Source organism: Canis aureus, chromosome 30, assembly GCF_053574225.1.
Source record: "Canis aureus isolate CA01 chromosome 30, VMU_Caureus_v.1.0, whole genome shotgun sequence".
NCBI classification, from domain to species: Eukaryota; Metazoa; Chordata; class Mammalia; order Carnivora; family Canidae; genus Canis; species Canis aureus.
The window spans coordinates 34,132,953-34,149,696 of record NC_135640.1 but is presented as its reverse complement, the minus strand read 5'-3'; the positions used below and the strand labels follow the sequence as shown (position 1 = coordinate 34,149,696).

Below are 16,744 nucleotides of genomic sequence, written 5' to 3'. Positions count from 1 at the left end.
TCTGCCAGGGAACCAACGCCCAACCATATCAAAACACTCAGCGATTCATAATCTTCAGGAGGAGGTGAAATGATGTCGTTTCTCAAGCCACCCCAAGAAAAGTATTATTTTTTTTCTTCTGAAAGACTGAAAAAAAAAATCATATAACTTGCTTGTATGAGCAAGCCATCAGGGAATTCTTTTTCAGTAGAAATCTTAGTAACCAAAGAGATTTCTTTTTTCAAAATGACTTTTTGACAATTCACTTAAAAAGAAGATCTGATTTGTTTGGCTGAGTGATAGTTTGTAGTCTCCTAAATGGCCGAGGCATAGTTCTCTTGAAAAAAAAAAAAAATGTTCGAGGGAGTCTTGAGAACATATGGGAGAAAGGGAAGGACAGCGGGGGAAATGAGGCCACTTGGGTAATATCTGTCACCACTGCGTCCCCATCAAGAAAGGCCTCTTCCTGAAGGAAGCCTGCTCACTCGCTGCACAACTGAAGTAGCTGATAGAATTTTCAGGGAGGGAATAAACCCAAAGGTTAGGGAGACAAACAAGCTAACCCTCAAAACGGGACTGTGTCTGGGTTGATTCCTCCTGTATCCTTGGCCCCACTCTGCCCTTAGCCACCTACCCGCCTCCCAAACAGTTTCCAGAGAAATTAGGACTTTAAAATGTGGATTTCACATAAGCCCCAGACAATCTTTTTAAGAAGTTAATCAGTAAAGAATGGTTGTGTTCCCTGTAATAAGGAGGAGAGAATGTGAAACAGTGATAGAGTCTGATATTGATGAAAAGAGCATTTAAGTGATTCTTTACCAGTCTTTTGAAATCCTACGTGTAAATCCCCTGCTTTCATCTTCGAAACTAAAGGGAGATTTAAAATTCTGAATTTTCCTTAAAATAGATTAAACTCTTCCTATTTGCTTATCCTGGGCCCCAAAATATGCCCCCCCCCCTTCATTTTTCCCATGGAGCACCTTCATTTTTTAGCGTAGAAAAGAGATATATTTTACCACTGGGAAAATCTTAAATTTGCTTACATGTTACCTACGATTTACAGAAGCAGCCTAAAAAGCTATATATATATATATATTTTTTTTTAATACTGCAATATTACAGTTTGTTTCAGCCCTGGTACACACCAGAGTCCAAAGGCATAAACATGCCGTCAGCAAGTTCAGGGGTTTTGGATGCTAATAGTCATATTCTTTCCATAAGAAAGAAGTAAGCAGGGTTTCTATCGGCAAGATTGCAGTCCCTAGGTATGCATTAAATGTCATCTTGGCTGAATTCTGGGTTCCACTCCACAGCTTTCTTTGAAACCCTGGAAAATTAAGGGATTTGAAATAAATGAATTGTAACTGTAATTTCAACCTAATTAGAGTTGTTTGAAATGCCAGTTTGAACCGTGAACAGACTAGCCAAGAGCAGTGTGGGGAGATCCATGCAGTACATAGCAGGGCTGATATTTTGCCCAACTTCCTGATACTTTAAAAACAGAGAAGTAAAACAAAATATGAGATATCCTTTGGCCAGCAAGTCCCTTCTTGTCTGTTTGGTCTGTGTTAAAATGTAAATGTTTGTGTTTCCTTACCTATTGTTTATAGCTTTTCATTCCAGTTCCTTCTTTTTTGTGTTTGCAGTTAGATTTTTTTTTATTCTCTTCTTATTGACTATCAGTGGCACAATCTGTATCAAATTAGCAGACATGTTAGTTTTAATTTTTTTAATTTTTTAATCCGGTCTAAGTGTGCTTGTTAACAATTAGATGATATATACGTTATTAGCGTAAATTAATATTCTCCCCTTTCCTCCTGCCGAAAAAAAAAAAATCCCTCTGAGATCAATAAAAAAACAAACAGAAAAACAGTCATCGAGCACCCGAATATCTTGGACTTTTGCTTCATTTTTTAGAAAGACAGAGGAAGGAAGGGTTAAACTCCTAATTTTGTTAGTCTTAAATTCCAACATCAACAACCTTTTCATATTTAGCCACCACGATCATTTTACTCTATATTTGTTTCTAGTTGGTGAAGGTCTCGTGAGTTTGCCAAATTACTGACAAGGATAGTTTTGGAAAGATGAGAGAGGCGCAGGCATGGAGCCCCGTGAGAGGAGCCAGTGGGAGGAAGGTGATTTAGTGTTCATTTTGGAAGATATACAACTAGATTTACTTACTTTAACCTCTTACAGATCCTGCCCCAACAACGAGTTATTCAGTTTGAAAACCACATAGTTAAGTATACAGCCCCTGTATACTTACTAAATGTTGGATTAAAATAGAGAAGCCAGGTCATCACAGGGAGATGGGGATGAGGAAGTAAAAATATGTGCTCAAGGAGGGCATTTCAACACTGTGAGCTAATTTTACAGAGGGAAGTGAAAATAGTGAGAAAAAAAAAAGGAAAAATTTTTAAGAGGCAGAAAAAAGCAGAATAAAGCAAGCACATTTTGTGGGAATAGAAACGAAATGGTAAAATAAGTAAATAACCGATCAAGGAGATTTATTTCAATGATGTTTTCGAAACAAAAGGGAATTGTCATATTACTGCTCTTAATTAAAAGGCAACAAACACATTTATAATGGGAACTAAATATCTAATTAGAGAGCGCTTGGGGAGTAAATAGCTGTGTTTTTAAATCTCCTTCATAGAAAACATGCCCAGCATTGGGATGGAAAGGATTAGAAAGAAAGATAAAAGGCCCAGGCCGTGCTCGACAGAGCAGGTGGGATAAGGCATATGAAGAACATGCCTCCCTCTTGCGGGCTGGTTCTCCTGGTCCTCTAGTCACTTGTGGTGAGATGGCTCATCCTTCCTGTCATACTCTTCAGAATCTGAGCTGATGCATCACAAGGATTAAAAGCAATAGATGGTCACCTGGATGACACCGGGAAGGGGTAGTGGCCAAGCAGGCAATGAAGATGGGCATTTCAAGAAACAATGGCCTTGCTATTGTACCAGGGAGCCTAGGGCAGCCTCATTTACAGACAGAAAAAGAGGATTGAAAATATAAGTATTACCCCAAAATTACGTAGTGATGATTAGGTAAAAAGGAAGAGGACTCACTGGAGAATTCATTGCTATTACAACTCAAATACAGAATGGAGAAAGGGCTTATAGAATTCAAACGATTAAAACAAATTCCCTACTGACTGAGAAAGTACCATGAAGAATATCAGAAGTGATAGGAATAGATACAAGTTGGGGCATTTTGATTTGAAACCCTATGACTGCTTTAAAAAATAAAAATAATGAAAATAGAGCTAATAATAATGGTCTAGCTCCCCTACACACACACACACACACACATCATTTCCAGAAGAATCAAATGATGGCCAAGAAATAGAATTAACTGCACAAAGCAGCTTTAGGCCATGCTCTTCAGAGCATTTTACCTTGAAATTACTGCTTTTTAATCATGTGAGTATAAAAAATATTTATCCACCAGTTTCTTCAGTACCCCTGTTAGGAAATCCACCCCTATTCAATTAAATTAAAGGCATTTTTCTTGAAAATAAGCTGGGTTTGGAGAAAACCTCAGTCATCTATCAGGACATAGTTGATGCATCCAGGGGACCCACAGATAGAAAAATGCTACGTAGTTCCACTCCTGAATTCAGAGCAGCACCTAAAAGCCCTCTTCCCTGAGGTCTGTTGATTTTGCAATTAGTAATAAGCAAAGGGCAGGTTTCTGATTTTGTTTCCTTGTATGCCAGATTTCCCTGCTACTGATAATCAAAATAAGAGAAGCCAGTAGGGGGTTTCAAAGATGAACCGCAAACAGAGTCATTCAAGGATCATCTGCAATTCAGTTTAAAGATCATTTTTTTTTTAATTTCAGCAAAAATAAGTTTAAACACCTAACAGCAAAGTGGGCCCTGTCAGTAGACATCTAGACAAGAGAGAGATGGGTCAGATTCTAATCTTACCAAAACGAGACATTGCATTTCTCAAGTATGAAGGATTAAGATCTTTGCATTCATGAGAAGGCATAGCTTCCGAAGTCCTGGCCATAGTCAGTCTTGTCCCAACTATGTCATGGGACCTTAATGACTTTATTAAGTGAATGTTTCAGGACTCAAAAATTTATATTTAGTTCTACATAATGGAATTCAAAGAGATCCTTCCCATTAATAGCTTTCCCATTGCTTTGCTATTCCTTTGCACACTTAAAAAGGATCACTGGGGCACCTGAGTGGCACAGTTGGTTGAGCGTCTGACTCTTGATTTGGGTTCAGGTCAAGATCTCAGGGTCGTGAGACGGAGCCCCATCCTGTTCTCTGCAGTCAGATCACAGTCTGTTTGAGAATCTCTCCCTCTCCCGCTGCCCCTCCCCTTGCTCGCTTGTACACATTATCTCTCTCTCACTCGCTCGCTCTCTTTCTCTCTCTCTCTCTCAAATAAGTCTTTTAAAAAAGGATCAGTTAATATACATTTAATTTTAAAGCAATTAATACACCAATGGCATAAACGTTTACAGCATTTCTGATGTCTGCATCTGTCCCTTGGTTGGCTTAGGTGGTGGCTCTGGGGGATGTCCCCGACGGCACTCTGGTCACTGTAATGGCGGGCAATGATGAAAACTACTCAGCTGAATTGAGAAATGCCACCGCAGCCATGAAAAACCAAGTTGCAAGATTCAATGACCTCAGGTTTGTCGGTCGGAGTGGAAGAGGTATGTATCTATCAAAACTGATATGGGAGTACGAGTCGTTACATGGCAACAAATCTAAATTTCAAAACTTCTAGAAGTTTCTCTGATGTTCTAGAAGTTTTCTGTGATGGGATCCCTGAAAGCACAATCTTTCTTGATATTGCTGCTTCAAGCTTTTAAAAAATACTGATTCAAAGTGTAGTATCTTTTCAAGAATCTACCTTTACATTGTTGCTTTATAATATTGGATTAAAGACTGATTTGCAACATGCAAAGTGCGAATTATGAATTTCAAGGAAATCCCTCTGATTTTTGCTAAAACGTAAAAATATAGAACTCATCATCATGGAAACTAAGATTATACAGCTGGTAGTGTCTACTTGATAATTATCAAAAATCTGTATCATGGAAGCCTTTAACTTAGAATCCATGTGCTGCCTATGACAAGGGACAGAGTTTCAAATGATCACTTCTGATCATTTTAAGGGATGTACAGTATATGGTTATTGAAATGTGGTTTCAAGTAAGTTTACCATTTTATGATAAAATATGAAGAGACAGCGATAGTACCACTCTGGTTTGGCAAATTTGATAGCATTTATGACCTTCCTGTCACATATAATTTGGATGCCTTCTTATTATCTGAGGGAGGGGCCAGACCCAGTTAACATTTTAGCACTGATCTTTTAAAGACTGGGTTACCCAAAGGAACTGTTGTCTCAGGGCAGTTCGGTGTGGTTTTATTTTTCTGTGCCTGTTACTGAAGTATTAGAGCGGAAAGAGGAATTTTTGGACAGTAATCTCCTCTGGTTTCCAATTATTTTCAAATATTGTGCTTTCTCTGTTTTGTAAGAACTGAAGTCGTATTTTATAAATAGCAATAAATACGAAAAGTTTAATTGAAGGAGGAAGGGGAGCTTGTTTTGAAAATTTCATTTTCATAATACAGTATTGAATAAGCTAACGAATAAAAGTTATTTTGAGGATAATAAAAAATGATGTGATAAATGCATAAACAGCAGTAGATGACTCTTGTATTAAAAAAATTAAAGTATAACCAGTGGACATTTAAACATAAGAGTATCGTTACTCTTTATAAAGGCATTCAAAGATACAAGATAATCTGTGTTTGGTTAGTCAAAGAGGGGAAGGGGTAAAAGTGTGTTGTTTTGGGGGGCCTTCATCTTTGCTATCTTAGCTGCCCACGGCATTTTAAAATAGAATCCTATGTGGAGAAAATTAAAAAAAAAAAAAAGAAAAGAAAGAAAAAACAAACTTACAACATGATTGAAAATATATGTCGATAATACAATGTTAATAATAGAGTAATACAAAGAAAATTATGTCCACTTATTGAAAGCATGAGAGATGCTATAACATATGAAAGCATAAAGTCATTAAATGGGTTCACTTGTTATATTACAAGTCCCCGCCTTCCAGTAAATGGAATTCACATTATGATTCAGAGATGTGTGTTTGGAAAACATCTTGGAGGCTTCAGATCAGTAGCTGGCAGAGTAGGTGAGAAGCCAATAAAACACAAAGGCCCTCTTGCCTGGTCCTTGCCTACCAGCCTAGCTAATAATCTTAATTCAATTCTTGGGTATTTATACTACTTGGGACGCTGGCTGAGTCTCATTGGGTTGCCTTTCCAGAGAAAGTCCTATTATCGTAGTGTGCATCTATGTGGGTCCATGTGTCAGGTGTTGGTTATAAAAGTTTGGAAAACTTGAGTGGATCGTGCCTGTGATATTTTCCCGTGAGAAGTGCTGTAGTGGCTTTGTGGCAGTGTGCAGTTCAGTCGGTGATAATAAAGAATGAGATTTTGAAAGCAGCATGGTTCCTTTTCTGGCATCGAGGGCTGGTCTCTTGTCTCTCATTGGCCATTTCTGTTTTGAGTGGGTGACTAATAGGTGCTTGTGTTTACTTGGGTAGCAGTGAACTGTTTCCCCAAGGTGTGGATTGTTTGCAGTTGGCTGCCTGATTCGTGCTAGTATGCCCGAGAGTTTGCATAAAACCCAAAGAGTAAAATAGCTACAACCAAGGCCGGGCTGTCTTCTGATAACCTGGAACAAGAAAACCGATTTACATGCCATAAACGGTCAGTATCTGTTTTGAACGGGCTCGGCTTCCCATGTGTGATAATAAGGCGTCCAAAATACAGGAACCCTAATTGCACGTTTGACCCAATTACGGTTACCCTGTGTATTGTTGGTCTTGAGTGGGTTTGTTTGTTTGTTTGTTTGTTTGTGTTTTTCCGGGGTCAGTACTACACAGCAGAATGAGCTGTCAGAAGGCCCCGTTTGACTTTGTCTCATGGTCTCTCCCCAGTCATAAAATACAACTCGATTTTACTCTCTCGAGTCCAAGTGTCAGCATCAAAGCCTGCCAGATTTTTTTTTTTTTTTTTTGCAATTTGCTTCCCATTACGAAGAGAACAGATGATTCTCACTAATTTTGACAATTAGTCTTAATCTTCCTCACTGAATCTTGTCCTTTAAAAGTTTCATTACGTCTTATTAAGCGATCTCAAGACTATTTGCTGTTTCATTTTCTGTTTTTGAAAATGTGCCTGAAAACACGTCATTGGCATCAACACATCACAGTGGCGGAGAAGGTCCTGGCTATTGGCTCATCCAAACATTTCAATGCCAGTTTTGCATTCTGTCAAACAGCACTGATCCGATGGTTTCTCCAAAGGCCTTGGTTCTCAGTTCTAAACGAAGGGCAGAGAAAGAAACTCCTTTCTCTTTGACCAGCTGCCGGCCCGTGGGATTGGAAAACCTCACAGAAATTGCCAGAGGTTGGACATGGAAGGGTTTTTCTCTGTTCGACAAAACTGATTTGTCTGGGCGCTGGCTCATATCCAGGATCACAACTTATAACCTCAAGTTCAGCCTGCAACTGGGAAAACCTGCCCGTCCGGCTTTTACGGGCTTGCTGACAACATCGGGCCCCTAAAAAATACTCGTGAAGGCTTCACCCTCTTCTTTTTTCCCCCTTTCCTCCTTTTCCTCCTTGCCGATTTAAATCTCATTCAGGGGACGCTTCACTCTTGGGCTTTGCTCCCTTAGATTCAGTGTCTGCATAGACACGGACCCTTCCTTCACAGTGGAAGTAGAGGTAGCAGTCCCCAGGGCATGAGAGGTGATGCAGAGCACACAGGCTGTGGTTCAGAACCTTTCACACTTAACCACAAGTTCTGAAACCGTCCCTCACCTCCGGAAAATCGAAAAGTCAGGATCAAGAGTTAGTTCTTGGCACGCTTCATTAGCAGGGGCCAACCAACCTGTTGTTGACATCAACAGTCAAGGCAGGTCATCCCTGGGTATTTTCAGTTACAAGAAAGCACATCGTGGCTGCAGGGGAGAGACCTTGAAGCAATTTTAGCCGTGAGATCTGTGAGTGCTTCTGTCGCTGTCCTACCACATAATCGGTTGGAAAGGAATCGATCAATCAGGGAATACGACTTTCGTTAATTCATTTTAGAACCAAAGAGGAAATCTACTAGACCGTATCATCAACCACATCATAAATGGGGGGAAGAGAACCCAGGGCGGATTTCCTTTTAATTTCTAAGAATCTGATTTTTTTAATCTTTTGGGAATGTCGTAGATAAGTTTGAAAAATCCTTGGGGAAGCCTTCTCCCAAGGGGGGGGGGGAATATATATATATATACATGTGCTCTTGCATCCAGAGTTTCACGTACGGTTTCAGTTTCCAGGACTGCTGAGGCTCATTTGTGAAACTTTCTGGGGATCCATGGACCCCTGACTTGATACTTGACCCAGCCAAGTATCTGAATTTGAACTTTGCCTTGACTGTGGAGGGCCAGCCTCGCACGGGGCTGCACACGGCAGATAATTGGAATATGAATTAAATGAACAGACAAGGTGGACACTCTTCTTGGACCTCGTGTGTTTTGGTAACACCTGGTCTTATTATAGCCAGGACCTGGTTTGTGTGATTAGGGAAGTAGATCCTGTTCAAACTACCGATCTACACCTCCCAAAGGCCATCAGGTCTGCACATTTGTGGTCACCTGAAAGGGGGAGAGGCCTTTGTTTTTTGTCACAGCCTCTTCTCTAGTGAATGCCTGTGCCCCCCTTTTCCCCCTCACCCACCCGCCTGCCCTCTCCACCCCTGCAGAGCTGCAATGTGAATTCCACACTCAGCTCCATGAGGTCTGGGAGTTCTCTGGGCCGTTAGAATGGGGGGTTTAATTCCTTGGAGGCATTTCTGTTCATGGTGACCTCCCTGGCAATTTAAATCCCTCCCTCTTTCAAAATAGTACCCCTTCCCAATGCTTTTATAAAATGAAATTCCTTCATTACGTTCTTGCTATGGATGTCTTCCCAGACATAATATTTACCCCGTCACAATGTGGGTTATTGCAGATTTGTGTAATGTTTGTCACTGAAGGCACTTTCATTCTTAAGTTATTTTATGTTATTTGGGGAACAGCGTGGGGAGGTTGCTTTCAGATGAGGGAAAGACCACGGTTGAGACGGAGGGAAGGTCCATTTAAACTGTCCCGGTAGTCTACACGAAAAGAGACGTGTCTTTGTGGAGTGGTGGTTACTAAGAAATGCTCAGAATGACTCACAATATTATCATGGGATCCAAGTCATTCTCCCTTCCATACCGGAGTCCTATAAAGCGAGGTAGGAAAAATTTAACTGAAAACCCCAGAGATGTGCCATGGGCAACAATCAAGATACTAAACTGGCAATCCGATCTCCTGGAGAAAATACGAGAAAAAAAAAAAAAAACAAAACCATGAATAAAATAAAATAAGGTAAAATATAAAATAAAAGACCTGGCTTCTGCTACAGCAAGCCCCAGGCAGCCCTAGCAAATAATTCCTTCAGATGGCAGGTTGAAAGCCTGTGTCCCCGATCTGATGGAGAATTCATCTTTAGAGATCAGGTTTCTCATCCTGTTTCCCATTTGCCAATAAAAGGGTAGACACTCGCTCAAAGCAACTTGCTCCCTACCCCCAGCCACTACCACTGCCTGTCCTCCTCGTCCGGCTACCACCATGGCAAGGACCAAGGAGAAAAGTTCTCTTGGAAACTGCTTATGCCTGGAACATCGAGTTTTCCAATTTATCTCTTCATGGTTTTCTTGCTGATTTTATGAAGTGCCAGACATTGCCGATAGTGTCCGACAGCTTTTTTTAAATTGAAGTTAATGGTATGGACCGTGTTGCAGAATTGGTGGGCAGATGCTAGACTTCACCCACCCTCCACCCCTCCCCTGCCCGCCTGGCTTGCGTTTTGGTCAAGGCAGTTCCTTTTGGTGGGGACAGAGGACTATCAATCAGAAAGAGCCTCCGCGAGAAATAATGGTTGAATGATTTTTAGAGCTTCCTGTTTCAGCAGCAAAGCATTATAGACATAAACAGTGATCCGGCCAACGGCCGCAATGCTGCTCTGGTTCTAATAAATCAGTTTTGTGTTTTCTTCTTGTGCTGGTTGGCGAGGGGCAAGAGAGGGTGGAGAAGATTGGTTATGGAAGAGCATATTCTGTTTTTTTTTTTTTTTTAAGAAAAATTACTTGTTGGACGAGAGAGAGGGTGTACTGTCTTGGTGACTGTTCTCGTTCTGTTGATGACTGTAAAATGAGTTCACATCAGTAAGGGGTTGTTTATAAATAGTCATGTCCTGTCAGGATGTAGAGGTTATGTGGTTTTGAAGGATCTGTTGGACTTTCAATTAGTGGGGTCTGTGTGTGCGTGTGTGCGTGCGTGTGTGTGCACGTGCACGCCTCTGTACTCCCATTGAGAAGTCTTCTTGGACCAAATTATCTTTGGGACTAAATGCATGCTAATCGCATCTTCTCATCGAAGCCTAAATGATGCAATTAACAAAAATTAATAAGTGAGCAGCGTGGATTGAATGAGTATTCGTAGGAACACTTCCCAATGCGCCAGTTTTATCTGCTCACTCTCGGGGCATCGGGGGCGAATTGCTGCTCCTTAAGATTTGTACTCATGCACACGCATTAGTGGACACCAGGCGACGTCCGCCCCCTTCATCGGTTGTGTTGTGAGTCCCGCACTCCACAGAGGCATGTTTTGATCCGTGTTCAGAACGGATCTCTCTGGGGCATACCCTGCACTGATATGGGACTCAAGCACATTGCCCGGCCTCTGGTGGCCTATATGGGGCTTGGATCCACGTAGGAACCCCATTTGTTGTCACTGAACTTTCTCCAGTGAGGGTTTCAGGTAGTTGAGGACACCCACACCGCAAAGTGATCCTTTGAGAGGCTCGTGGCCTTTCAGCTGCTGGATTCAGAATGTGTTTCTTGTGATTTCTTGGTGACGCAGCGTACACTTAGAAGCTTTTCAAAAAAGCTGGAAGTAAATTTCCTGTTTATTTTCCAGTTTTCCAACTTAGATTCATCTCTGCTTTTACTTGGAGATTTCAGACCGTCGTTACTAATGTGTGGGTGGCACAAAGTGCGGGTCTGTACCACCCTCCCCAGCCTCCCGACCCAAGGAGGCTCCTGCGTCTGGTGAATGGGAGGGCTGGCAGGTATTCTCATGGGTGCTGTGTGGCCCTAACTGAGTCACCTTATGCAAACAAAGGAGACTTTCCTTGGCTCAGGCGAAGGCAACGCATAGGAATATGGGTGGTTTGAGCACAGTTGGTGATCTGTGTGCTTATCAGATCTGGGCAGACAAGGCGAGGAGGGATGGGCCCATTCTGAGGTGGAAACATTCCAGTTTGCTCAAGGCAGTGGTTTTGGGTCTCTACAGATGTTTTTCCTTCATTCTTATTTGAAACCATTGTATGGAGTACAGTCAGTATCTATTTATCTATTTATAAATAACGAGGAGCTGACCTAAACTCATGTCATAATAAGGCTTTGTCTGCCCCGTTAAATGGTGTGTCTCCAGCACGTGCACGGCTGCGTCCTTCCAGATGCTCTGCCTTCATCATCCCATTTGAAACATCCCGGCAGTCACTGTTGGTATTTTATCTGTCTATCTGCTTATCAATTCTGATGACGGTCTCACTCAGTGGTTCCCACTTTGGGTGATTTTGACCCCCGCGGTGGGGGGGACACTTGGCAATATCTAGAGATGTGTTTGGCTGTCACAATGGGGATGCAGGAGTGCTGTGAGCGTCTAGTGGGTGGAGGCCAGGGGTGCTGCTCTCCACCCCACGGAGCATAGGACAGCCCCCTGACAACAGGGTTACCTGTCTGAAATATACGTCATGCCGAGATTGAAAACGCTCATCTAACCTCACACTCCTTCATGAGACATTGTGAAATGTCTCCCTTCCCCCTCTACCCTAACACTTTCTGCCTGTCTACAAAATACACGAAAAACTTACATTAAACAGTTCACAGAGAATAAAATAAAATTAGAGAGCATCACTGAATATTGAAGCCTTCCTCTGAATATGAAAACATACCAGTGTTCTGTATGCATAGAATTGCCCCGTCTCCGAAGAACATGAACATCCCCCATTGGGGGGTGGGGTGGGAGGAGTCAGGAGAGGCTGCAGGTGGGGTGGGCCACAAAGCAGGAGAGCTCTTCCTGGAGGACCCCCCCACACACACTCCCTTAGGAATGTCCCACAGCTGCAGGTCTCTGGGCAGGACTGTCAGAAATAATGATAGTAGCCTACTGGCTTCTCAGTGCTCAGCATCACCCCCCACAGTGCTCCAGTCCTCCAGTCCGGGACCCCAGATCCAGCAATCCAAGAACACGAGTTGGTGAGTGCTCAAAGCGAAGTCCTGGAATGCATCACTGACAGACACCAGAAAGGGCTTGGTCTGCACACCTGAAAGAAAAAAAATGGGGAGAAACGCATAGAAGGGACCTGAGTTGTTGGCCATCTCTGAGATGGCCTGGGCTTGCAGGTACCACAGACAGACGGGTGGGTTCTTCCAGAGATTTCTTCCATCGGCCCCAACACAGTAGTTCTGCTATCACCTGTTTCCATACTGAGATTCAGGGAAAGGTGGTTTGAAAAAAAAATCTCAGGAGTCCTCTAGGGGTTCTTCTTGCATCAAGGTAACATCTGCTGCAGGTTGAGTTTCTTGAATAAGTGCTGCTGTGAGGGCTTTCTCTGGTTTTTGTTTGTCTGCTTGCTTTTCCCGTGCATGGAAAGCCCCACCCCTAACTTTCTTGCCCCATGGATACATCTGCTTCCCTTAAGCTCCCCTCCGTAAAGCAACCGTCTCCCAGATTCGGCATGGAGATCCATTGCGTGTCAAATAATTTGAGATAGCTAGCTATCCGAATGGGAGTTTATGGGCGTCATCTGCGCTGGGGACTGCACAGAGCCCACGTGCTGTCCCTAGATGTGCTTGGGAGTGAAGGTCGCCAGGGAAAGAGCTCCAGAACAGCTGTGGCATGCATGGGGACACTGCAGTGGTAACTGACACCCAAGCACCATGAGAGACGTGCCTGGAACTCCCAAGAGGTGGACACCCAAGAATTGTCAAAACCTAAAAGATCCAGTCCTTAACTAGAAAAGCACCTTGTGGCACAGAGCAGAAACTCATTAAATACCTTCAAACGAGTGACTCCTCCGGGACTCTTTCACTCTGGGCAGCGTAGCATGGTTAGAACGTGGGCTTGAAAAAAAAAAAAGAATGTGGACTTGACTGCATTCTCTGCTGAGCACGGGGTCTGATTTAGCACTTAGGGCTGATTTTTCTTTGTTGTGGGGCTGTCCTGTGTGTTGCTGGATGGCTAGCAGGATCCCTGGCCTTAGCCCAGTAACCAGTAGCATCTCCCTTCCCAGTTGCGACAACCACAAGTGTCTGCAGGGATTGCCAAATGTCCCTGGGGGCGGGGGGTGGAGGGATGGCCCCCGGTTGAGAACACTGGCACAGAACCGCGCATCTGTGGCAAGTTACTCAACCTCTCTGAGCCTGATTCTGTTTTGTCCCTTTTGTCCTTGGGGAAGAGGTTGGGGTGTGCAGGAAGGACTGCCTGACATTAAGACTTACTTTCCAGGGTAGATCTGCTTCGGTGACACTCACTCTGTAGAGTAGGCGAAGGAAAGTCCGTGAGCTCTTAACCAGCAGTGGCAACGGGGACCTGCTTTTCTGTTTATCTGAAGGGCTGGGTTTTCCAGGAGGGGACATCAGCCCTTGTCCTTACTCTTCAGCCGCGTGGAGTTCCCAGGTCGTGAAAGAGTTATACGCGGCGGGCCCTGAGATTGCAGATTAGCAATGGCAGAGGCGAAATTAAATATGTCCTGTAATATGAAGCAGTGTTTTTCATGGGAAAAGAAGTTCTCCCAACTTAGCCATTCCAAGTCTTTTGTCCAAACATTAATGGCATGCAAATATTTATGATTCATACATGCCCCTTTAATTCCCAACCGTATTTTAACAATAAACACTGCATTTTCACAATGAAGCAGAATAATCCCTTTGTCCTGTCGCTGGGCTCCACAGGCTGGCACCCAGCAGCATCACATTCTTCCTGCACGGTGATTGCTGACTCCACCCAAGTTTAGGGAGTTTTATGGTAGTGCCACGGCAGCTTGCCTTGGACCGCGTGTAAGGACACCCTGGCTGTTCCACTAGAAGCCATTTTAAGGTTGGATCTCAGCATTTTCGGAAATTGCAAGTGAACATTCATGCACTTTTATTTTCTCTTTTCTTTTCTTTTCTTTTTTGGCGCCATGTACAAATGGAAAATTCACTCTTCTGGCGACAGCTTGGAAAGGTGTCTTACTATACTACCGTCTTGCCTTCTGTCCAAATGCATGGGTTCTAGATGATACTAATGCTACCGTTTCCCATTCGGTGTCCCTCGGATTCATAACAACGACATAGAACACACATGTCTAGTAGCGATGATTCTATGGGTCTTGCGCGGTTGGGGGGGGCAGCCTGACATGGTACGAGAAGTGGGTACACTCGCAGGGCTCGCTAAGACGTGCTGGACTCCGTCCCCCCGTCTATGCAGTAGGTGTGATGGTGCCTTTCATACACACTTCAGAGGTTGTCGCGATGATTGAAAGGAGTGATGTCTGTGTGGCAGGGCTCAGGAAAGAGAGCTCCCCCTCACCTCAACGTAGTCCTTCCCTCTGCGGTGAGAAGGGCTGAGGGAGGTGGGGAAAGAGGAGCCAGAGTCAGCACAGGAGTCCCTGAATCAGAAAGTCAGGAAAGAGGCTGTCTTCCAGTGTCCACTCCTGGGTATAAGAAATTCCTTTGTCCTGCAAAGAACCTCGTAAAATGAGAGTGCCTGAGACCCAGCAGGAGTTTCATAAATATTCATAAATAAAAACAATAATAATAATACGATCCTTGCAGACATCTGCTGAACCTTTTGACCCAGGCTGGACCTTGGGTTTATTTGGTGAGTCTCGCACAGGCTTTGGACCCTTCCAGTTCAGGGAAGTATAGTGTCCATTGCTTTTTTTCTGAGAACTCACCCCCACCCCCAGAGGTCATTGGATGGGGGTATTTCATTCATTCTTTACTCAATAATCGTTCATCAGATATGCATTGCGCGCCTCCTGTGTTCCGGGTACTGGACTCCCTTTGGAAATACAAAGGTCAGCCAAAGAGAAGCCACAGCCGTGGGCAGGCGCGACACAGCAAATGAGCAGCCGTGCAGGACCTAGTGAAGAGGGGAAGGGTCTTCCTGGACAAATTGTCATCTCAGTTGAGACATTTCAGGATGTGGAAGAGGGAATCCAAGTGAAGGCATGGAGAAGTGTCCAAGTGGGGGAAACAGGGTGAGGAGGAATGCTTGGCCTGTCGAAGAGCTTGGGTGGCCAGCTCAGGAAGGTCTTGAAGCAAGGTGAGGCCCAGAGGGCTGCTCAGGACCTTGACATCCATCCACACTGGGAATTTGATCTGGCCCCAGGGAAGTAAAGAATCACTGACTTGCTTTAAGCAGAGACTTGACATACGCAGATACAAACTGTAGAAAGATGGTCAGATTGCAGATTGAAGAAGGGAAAGGGTGCTTGGGGGTGCAGAGACCAAGAGCTCCCCTTTCTCCCTGCAGGCAGCCTAGGACATGTGCATACCCAGTTTGCAGATAGCTCATTTGGTTAACTCGTTGTGCCTAGAGTCCACTCCTGCCAGGCCCTGCTGCCACACTCCCAGCCTTGCCTGGAGCATCCCTCTTCTTCCCTTGGAGCCTCCACACCCCCCTGCACTCACGCTTCCTGGAAGCGGCCACAGTGTAGTCTAAAAGGCTGGCAGCAGGAACGGGGGTGGGGGACCCAACACTGCCTTCCCTTCTGGGTGTCCACCCTTGTACCTCTGGGCTGCTCCATATGGTGTTGGGCTGCATATTTGAGGCTGTGGGCCATGACACAAGCAGAGTCAAGGCTAGGATGAGGCCCCTTTGGTCACCTGTCCTATGTCAGCTTCTAGCTCAACTTCCACCGAGGAACTTAGGCCACCAACGAGAGGGCTCTCCTGGCAGCAGGCATGGCCTCGTGCTCCAGAGACTTGTGAATTCAGGGTCTTAGAAGTGTTTGGGCTAAGAAGATCAAAACTTGATTCTTCCACCAAGACACTCAGGAGCTGTGATATCAAAAGAAAAGGGAAGATCAGCGAGGGATCATGAAATCTCAGGAAAAGAGTGCGAAGTCACGGGAGCATCGTGGAGCCTTGGGGATTAGTAAATACGCTCCATGAAGAGGAAGGCTCGCCCTCCATCCCTTTGGTAAAGCCAAACTCACCCCCGAGCTGCAGAAAAGGAAAATGATGCTTTCAAAGTGAAATCAGACAGCATAAAAAACTAGCTGTCAAAACTGAAAGTTTATAGAATAATTCATTGATCTAATTATCAAACATTATTTATTGCCTCGGAACAGAAGACTCCAAGATTAGGAAAATGCTGTCCCTCTCCTCAACTTATTTTTATGGAACATCTCCAGATGATGCTTTGCATGTTTTTTGGTTTTCTGTAAGCAAAACCACTGCTTTTCAAACAATCCACCATTCGCCCAAAAAATGCTGTTTTTTATGGAAAACTGAGTTCTGTGTTTTGAGCACCTGTCAGTAGACTTGGGTGGGGGGAGAATGCCAACAGCACCGGTCTCTCGTCTGCATTTTACCTGTGTGGATGCAGGTACAATTAGATAAACACGCCTGCAAACA

General features: G+C 43.9%; 1 protein-coding gene across 6 annotated transcripts in view; it reads left to right on the top strand.

The window, feature by feature from the left end:
* The window catches only part of RUNX1 (RUNX family transcription factor 1), a 254,199-nt gene that overhangs the window by 162,142 nt on the left and 75,313 nt on the right, over positions 1-16,744 (top strand). For all 6 annotated transcript variants that reach the window (XM_077879128.1, XM_077879127.1, XM_077879125.1 and 3 more), the window contains one exon: positions 4,503-4,659. In XM_077879128.1, coding sequence (XP_077735254.1) covers positions 4,503-4,659 — 157 coding nt within the window. The remainder of the gene's footprint in view (positions 1-4,502; positions 4,660-16,744) is intronic.